Source organism: Lotus japonicus, chromosome 1 (assembly GCF_012489685.1).
Source record: "Lotus japonicus ecotype B-129 chromosome 1, LjGifu_v1.2".
Lineage (NCBI taxonomy): Eukaryota > Viridiplantae > Streptophyta > Magnoliopsida > Fabales > Fabaceae > Lotus > Lotus japonicus.
The window spans coordinates 114,754,373-114,763,117 of NC_080041.1; the positions used below are offsets into that span (position 1 = coordinate 114,754,373).

Consider the following 8,745-nt stretch of genomic DNA (forward strand, 5'->3'; position numbering starts at 1 on the left):
TTTTAATAATTAGCATCATACTTTGGCATTTTCTCTTTTGCAGTCATGGGTGTTGGCCCACTTTCCCGGATCCTTATTTGAGCGCAGGGACAACCCTGCCTACACGCCAGACAGGCCCGTTGCACTATCTTGGGAGGCGCTTCGAGGGACTACTGAGGTTGCGCAGAAGAGGATGAACCTGGACACGTTTCCGGCCAGTTCTGTGATTTGGAGACCTTATGTAGAGCATTATGCTCACTGGCCCTTCCCTCAGGTTGCCTTGTATAGGGGATTTATCAGGCATGCCGGGATGATATTCCCATACCTCCCAGATCGAGTCATCAGGCAGTTTGGCAGGATCCAGTATGTGCCAGATCCCCCACCATCGTCAGTTACGTGCCGGGAGTGTGATCGTCGATTTGCGCACTGGAATGATCACATTTGCCATCTTTCGGAAGAAGCTGCTTTCCTTTTTCAGACCACTGGCGAAACACTCCTTGGTATTTCAAGGTCTCACACCCTTACATGGTCCCAGATGAGTACAAAGCCGACCGCTTCGCATTTCTAGAGGTACTGACACTTGTTTTCGCTATGTGGCTTACATTACAATTATGTGTATATTGACCTTATATATTGTCATTTCAGAGCCAGTTTGCGGAGCTTGCGTTGTACTCTGGCATTGCGGTTGATCCGACAACAGTCGGATCGCCCCCACAGGGTTCACCGATGTGGGATGCGGTGCACAATATGCATACCATCATCGAGGGAGCAGTGCACGGGAGGGGAAGAAAGATCAGGGGAGGGGACTTGGGAGCTGGGCCTTCAAATGCTGGGCGTTAGATTTAGGGACCTTTGTACTTTTATATTTATTAATGTTTGTTTGTATGAGTTCGGATCATTTATGTTGTTGGATAATGTTGTTTAATGTTGTTGGATAATTTCGGATCTTTTGTTTTGTTTTGTTGGATAATGCAACTATGTGTGTTTGTTGGATAATTTCAGATCTTTTGTTATGTTTTGTTGGATAATTTGTTTAGCATCATACTTTCGCATTATAAGTATATAAGTATACATTCATGTTATATGAACAATTCCAAATGTTTTTCTGCCAAGAAATCACCTCCGCACTTATAACTGCGGAGAGGTTGAAATTTTTAACACATCCGCAATTATAACTGCGGGAAATTGATGCTATTATAGAGGCTTACAGTAACCTCTTCCAGATGCCTCATAACCGCACTTATAAGTGCGGAAAGTATATATTTTATGAACCTACCGCAGTTATAAGTTTGGACAAGTTAAATTTCCTGGCAGTTACTACAGAGGCATGCACAGTCTAATCCAGAGGCATCGCAAGCTATTTAATGAGACAGTTATAAAGTTCAAAGTAATCATCCATTACACGCATATAAATTACAAGCAATTCGTTACAAAACAACTTAACGATCTAACATAATTAATCATCACTAAGGTCAATAATATCAGTACATCCACCATTTTTTTGTTTCAGATAAGCCATGTATTCTTCAATGCGCTCTTTGTAAGGCTCTTCCCATTTTTTTGCTTCCGGGTGACAGTTGTATGCCCACAAGTGAGCTGTGGTCGACATTGGATGCCCATCACGAAGAGTAACCTACAAACAAAGAAGAGTATAAGCATAAAGTATAAGGTTTTACATATACGTATGAAGGATAAAGTATAAGGATTTACCACAATGAAATGATCTTTATTGACAAGCACAATCGGCATGAATTTGTGTTCTTCCACTAGGCCCGCCTTTCCTTTTAATGGATAAAAAGTGTTGCATCCGGTATTAGCAATAGTCAACACTATGAACTTATATTTTGTAGAAATAAGGTAGGTCATATTTGGTATCATCATCCACTTGTCTTCACCTACGGGCTTAGTATCCTTAACTGTTAGAGCTAAACGCATTTGGTTAACCTCGATGGCTCCAAACATGTTGGTGTACATATTAGCATCCGAATCAAGCTCTGCCAGAAGTTCCCTACGTATAAGTGGCCAATCGTCTTCTGCAAGACCCTTCAACGATGCAACACATCTATATCCACAGTGGCCATCTCCCTTTACATTTATAAAGTCAACAACAAATGGATGAAACTCATCAGGGATTTGTTTAAGGTAGCGCCGACGTAGGTAACTACTCACATGCTTCTTATCCTTTGTACACACCATCGGGATCGGAGGACTTTGGACCTTAGAAGCCTTAGGAGGCTTTTGAGACGGAACCTTTGGAACCTTTGGAGCCTTTGAAGCCTTAGAAGTCTTTTGAGACCTAACCTTTGGAACCTTTTGAGACTTAACATTTGGAGAAGGTTCCTGTAATGGTGTCGTGTTGCTATCACGCCACGAGCCCAGATACTCTTTGTCAATAGTCTCCCAAGTACAAGGAATGCGCTTTGTAGAGGTCTCACCACATCCCTTGGCAAACTTCTTGGGCATGTTAGTGGATCCCATTGGCCTACCCCTTGCTTTCTTCTTTGTTGGAGCGCACATAGAAGTTGTTTCTGGATAAGTAATCATTCTAAGGCTCTCAATGATCGACATTCTAACTCCGTGCGAAGACTCCTCGAACTTGGTTCGTAATTTGTCAAATTCAGACTCAAAACTCAAACCCAATGTTGGATCGATGTCACGGTTCGAAGAATCCCAAGTGAATTTCCTCCAATGTGGATGAATTGCAAGTAATAGGACAGATTCAAACTTCATGAGCTCACAAGCACATGGTAGTCCATGGGTTCTCCTAAGTACACACCCACAGTAGATACCACCAACCCCAATCCTGCCAATTTGAGTCTTCTCTTTAACAATAATGTGCAATGCCGCTCTAGATACAAACCCGCACAAATGCTTATAGAACGGGTCATTCACGGAATGCTCTGTGACAAATATGCTGAGCTGGAAGGACTCCTTTATCTTGTCATGCTGCATGATAATAAGCTTGTTCATCGCAGTCCACGCAGTGACCAAGTCACCCTTACTGTCGGACATAAGTTTCTTCAGCTTTGAATGTGCCCCCTCAACTCTGCGCATGGTATAAACATGAAATCAAAAAACAGAAAACATTTCACATTTGAAGTCAAAAAACATGAAGGATAGCAACAAATTACCTGTTTGTTGTCGTGCACCCCATGGGCATACAAATATTAATCTCAAACTTCACAAACTTGCTTCTCAAAGGCAACCAGTTAGTCTCAATGTAAGTCCAGAGCTCACCGGTATTCGACATAGCACCCACAGCTTTATCATACTCAACTTTGTTGACAGCATACATCAACCGATTCCATCTATCAGTAATGTTTTCACGCGTCTCAATGTATTTCACAAGTTTCTTCATCTGGCCAGTTACACTCTTAAGTACATGAAACTGACATAGAAGACAGCGAGCTGCGAGAAAAACAGTTTCCAATGCTTCCATCAAAACTTGGTCTTTGTCTGTAACAAAGACCTTCGGCAGATTGTCCTCATTAATGATCAAGTCTTTTAATCTATTCACAGCCCAAACAACCTCATCCTTTTGCTCATTCTCCATGTATGCAAAAGCAATGGAGTATGTCAAATTTGTCGACGTAACCCCCACCATCTCAAGTAAAGGGATCCTGTACCTATTGGTCTTGAATGTACTATCCAGAATCACAACATGAGGAAACTCATTGAACAAGTGAATGGAATCGGGGTGTGCCCAAAAAAAAGATCTGACCACATCAGTACCATCCTGCACCCTAGACCAATGTGCGTATTTGTCTTCTTCCAACAACTTCATCAAGTGTTGCATCTCGGTCAACGATCCCCTCTTCGACCTGTTGTATGCTTGCTTCTCATTGTAAAACTGTTTAATTCTAGTCAAGTTGGTTGGGTTGTGTTTCCTTATAGCAATCAAAATATCACTGGCCTTGACCCTTTCTTCAATCATTTCTCCCACCATCGCATATTCCTCTGGATTTAGACGGCCAACATATGAGTGACCCTGCAAAACCTCAGCAGTGTCATGATTATGGATCCCACTATGCACAAGCACCGTCCACATTTTATCTTTATCACTACGCCTTGCCCTTAGCTTGAATGGACAATTACACTTCTTAGTTCCAATCCGCTTTCGCTTTAACACCGATGTGGATGGTTTATATTTCCCGCCACGCTCACATCCTAGTGTCATCACGACCCTCCTTTTGTCAGATCCATAGTCTGACTTCTGAATAACAATAACATAGTCATGCTCTTTACCTACAGCTTTGACCCAATTAACAAGAGCTTTGTGGGATTCAAAAGCCTACAACATTCAAAAACTCAATTAAGTATACATCGCATGACCTACACATAGTGTATAACTTATTAAATTCAACAAAACTTACTTGGCTAGTGGTGAAAGCTTCCGTAAGATCCACAGAAGGCACAATCTCCATATTGGGCCTATCTACTTCCTCAGATATCTCAGGTATCATTATGCTGCAATCAACAAAATAAGCTCAATCAATATAAAAATCTTTGTTCTGTCCGCACTTTAATATGCGGCAGCACATATTTGCCTTCCGCAGTTTAAACTGCGGAACTATTATTCCAACACTTCACGTTCCGCACTTTTAAGTGCGGGAAAATCAATTTTATTTAGGTAGCAGTACCAGACCTTAACACGATTGAAATGACTAAGTTTTTCAATTCCGTTGCCTTCCGCAGTTTAAACTGCGGAACTATTTTTCCAACACATCACGTTCCGCACTTTTAAGTGCGGGAAAATCAATTTTATTTAGGTAGCAGTACCAGACCTTAACACGATTGAAATGACTAAGTTTTTCACTTCCGCTAACAAGTTAGCGGAAGGTATAAATTTCACACTTCCGCACTTATGTTAGCGGGAGCGTGTAATTTGTTTCACTACCGCATGTTTAAGTGCGGGACTAACCAGTTACGTCGGGAAGTCGCGAAATCGCGATGAAAGCTAAAAAAAGCTGAAAAAAAGCTCGGAAAAAAGGGAAAAACTTACATGGGTAAGCTTCTATTCTTGACTTGAGATCACCCAAAAGAAGTTGGGAGTGGAGGATTAAGAGGAGGGTGAGGGGGAAGAAGGAGATGGTGTGTGGGAAGTAAAAATAAAATATTACCTTTTTATGTTTTTTTTTACTAAGGGCAATGTTGGAATTTTTAAAAAAGGAGATGGCGGACTTAGTAAAACGGGGAGGCGCAAATAGTCACTGCCTAAAAAATAACTAGATCAAGCGCTACCTAAGTATCATTATTCTTGCTTTTGATAGAAAATACACTTTCCCCATGTTTATAATTCCCCGTAAGTTTTTTTTGTTATCGAACATGGCCCAAGCAAGTATTCAAGAAGACCAGAGTCCAAAAGACCATGTAAAAGCAAAATGGCCAACCGCTTTGGGTTTTATTTTTGTCAATAACCGCTTTGGGTAGTTATGTGATTGGGCCCTTGAGATTGCATGTTAGGTTTCCCCTTGAACATTTGCTACATTTATTTTATTGTCATATTTATTTGAGAGTTAAATTTGACACCTTAAGCACTCAATTTCACGGATTGAGATCCTCTCTAGCCCAAAATCTTCTCCAGCCTCTACGGCTCATTTATAGCCACAGATCAAAATAATTAATGGTTGAGATGTGTTGAGGTAAAAAAAGTAATTTAAATACTAATTTTTTGTAAGGGTGATATACACTGCTAGACGCTCCAGCAGCTGGAGAGGACCCAAATCGCAATTTCACGCCCCACTTTAATGTGATAATTTCGTAATTTTTTTTTCTTTTCTAATTTTGAAAAATCCGGTAATATATTGAAAATACATTATGGGTCTTAAATCTCAGTAAATAAGAAAAGAGACAGTTTCAGTTTTAAATTATTGGAATATTAAAAATACACTCCAAGTTTTCTAAAATACAGAATATTAAAAATAAAGTACTAGGTTTTAATTTTTCCGATGTATCAAAAAAAAGTACTAGGTTTTAAAATTTCGAAACGTTAAAAAAAACACACACAAGATACACACAAGGTTTTTTTTTATTGAACGTCACGGCACACACAAGATTTTAAACCTCTTAAAATATACGACAAGGTTTTTGAAAATCGAAAAAGCAAATGATAATTTACGAAATTTCCAGATTAAAATGTGGATGTGAAATCAGGTGTTTGGAGTGCCAGCCTATTTATTTAATTATATCATTTCTTAATCCTTTCTCCTTAAAATAGGGCTGTGTGTGAGGCTTTTGGCTTCAAACTGGAAGACACAACCCCGTAGCTTTTGAATAATTCCACTACAATCTGTCTGCATAAAGTGCTGCATAAATTTCAAAGGTGCGTAAAGGATAAATGATTGCAATGTTAACCGGAATAGAAATATTCAGAATGCATGAAAAAAAAACCACTTTGAGGCGTGATTAACTTTTCTCAACAGCTAACTATGCCACTATAAGCTGTACATGTCGGATTTCCATATATAACCTACTATTGTTGTTCTTTTCCTCATGCCTTATATTTTATAACCTTGTATTTGTTAACGATGTCCATAGTAGTTGTTGATGTAGCACGGCTGATTGCACGTTTCGGCGACAACATCCCTTGTCGCATGAATCAGTCGGATTTCTGGCGTCCGATTGGCTATTATTATATGTTTCCAAGAAGGGAATGGACTATCAATTCAAGAAGTCAAAATATTTGAGTTTTTAGCCCATATGAATCCATTTTGGGCCCGAAAAACATCATTTTTGTATTTTAGTAATTTTATTTATTTTCGGTTAGGATTTTATTTATTTTTTATTATGATTTTCTTTCTTTTCTTATTTAAGCAATTGTAATACATAGTCATAAGAGATTTTTTTTATTATATTAAAATTTTAAATTTTCTCTTCTGGTGGTTTCCAGAGTTTGTCATTAGAGTAAGCGCTTGCTAATCTTAGTATTTTAGTAGTTTTATTTATTTTTTGTTAGGATTTTATCTACTTTTGATTAAGATTTTCTTTCCTTTCCTATTTAAGAAATTGTAAGGCATAACCATAAGACAATTTTTTATTATATTAAAATTTTAAAATTTTCTATTTCAAAAAAAAAAATTTAAAATTTTCTCTTATGGTGGAGTTTAGAGTTTGTCCTTAGGGTCAGTGCTTGCTAATCCTTATTGCGCTTCCGACTACATCAGTTGCTAAGAGTCAGTCTTTGTTGATTGTGATGTACTATGGGGATCTATCTCGACCTACATAATTTGGACGAGACGAACCCAACCAAGCAAACAACAACGACAAAGTTCAACCTCAGTCGAACACGTGCGTTAGCCGACATGAGCTAACCCCGGAGGATGATGACGCATGGAATACAAGAGGCCTATATTGAACATGTTAGATCCTTTTTTCGTCACCGTAGATCCAACAGTGGAGTGTCACATCCCTTGAGTTAAGAGAGACCCCTCATCAACGACCTCGACAAGTAGGCCTATAACAACCCTGGTTGACTCGCGCCTCGCGCTGAACCTGTAAGTCCAGCCACTCCTTTCCCCACCGCTGGATTTTGGCTTAGTGGTAGAAATCTAACACTCCACAAGCAAAGGGGCAATAACCTTTGAAAGTGATCACCCCGTGGGCCTCACTCAACCTCTACTATTAATACCAACCTCCCTAACACCATAAGGTAAGTTCTTGAATCCCATCTTTACATTTCCCTTATTCTTCCACTTCCCTTATTGACTTAAGCATCAGATTCTTTGCAAGTACCTCCGGTGCGACGCCCATTTTTCTGACTTAGACTCATTCTCCACTCAAAACTCACCATTCCCATCCTCATCTTCTAAAGTGTTTGATCTGACCTACCTGACTCCACGAGCTTGTCAGTCCATGTTGTTTGTTGCATAATGATGATATATGATGGGAGAATTGTGCACATCTCGAGATGAGATAATGCTCGTAAACATCACTAAGGAATGAGATTAGTGAGAACTACTGAGAACCACCGTGAAACTTAAGAAATGTTAAGCTCGAGGCGAGGGAATCAACATTGCGCTCTTAGGCTAGCAGTCTATGCAACTAACTGTAACTTTATGGATCAGACTCTGAATATAGTAACTCACCACACCATTGATTAAATTATTTATATTGACTTTTCAAATTTAATAATCACTATTAATGATAAGTTAACTTACTTTACCTAAGTGAGTCTACTCACTTTAGATGAGTCAAATCCAATTTTTATTTTGAATAATGATCTTAACCTTAGGGAATTTCCTTTCTTAAAGTCTTACTTTTGTTGAAATTTCTAACCCTTTAATTTATTGTATTATTTGTTGAAAAATTAAGGGTCAATTATCGAATCTCACTCCTGTAAATTGATTCCACTCACTTTTTTTTTGGTATCTAGATACCGGTAGAATTTGAACACTGGACTTGAAAAATTCTAATCCATCAAGTACCATTTAGGCTATCCGTATCAGTGATTCCACTCACATTAAGAGTAAAGTAAGTTATCACACTATTATTAGCTAAATTGTTTTTTTTAATTGAGTTTTTAAATTAGCTAATCATAATAATATGATAACTCACTCTATAGCTTCTAAAATGAGTCTACTCACTCTCATCCCAAACTATCATTCTCTTTCCGCAAAAGGTTGAGTGATTAACGGTGAGAATGAAATGAATTGCCATATGCGCCAAGCCAAGCAATCCTTTTCTTTTATTTTACCGTTAATAAGAATAAGAATAATAATATTTGACCTTGATCCAATAGAGTGAATAGACCAATACCCATTGAAATGC

The 8,745-nt window shown here is 38.7% G+C and overlaps 1 protein-coding gene across 1 annotated transcript; it reads right to left on the minus strand.

Moving 5' to 3' along the window:
* Nucleotides 1-1,435: 1,435 nt before the first annotated feature.
* LOC130720283 (uncharacterized) lies at nt 1,436-4,442 on the minus strand. The gene is made up of 4 exons (XM_057570914.1): nt 4,353-4,442; nt 3,111-4,270; nt 1,690-3,025; nt 1,436-1,612 (listed from the first exon to the last, which is right to left on the minus strand). Exons 1-4 carry the CDS (start codon nt 4,440-4,442, stop codon nt 1,436-1,438), a joined length of 2,763 nt encoding a protein of 920 aa, XP_057426897.1.
* Nucleotides 4,443-8,745: the final 4,303 nt, after the last annotated feature.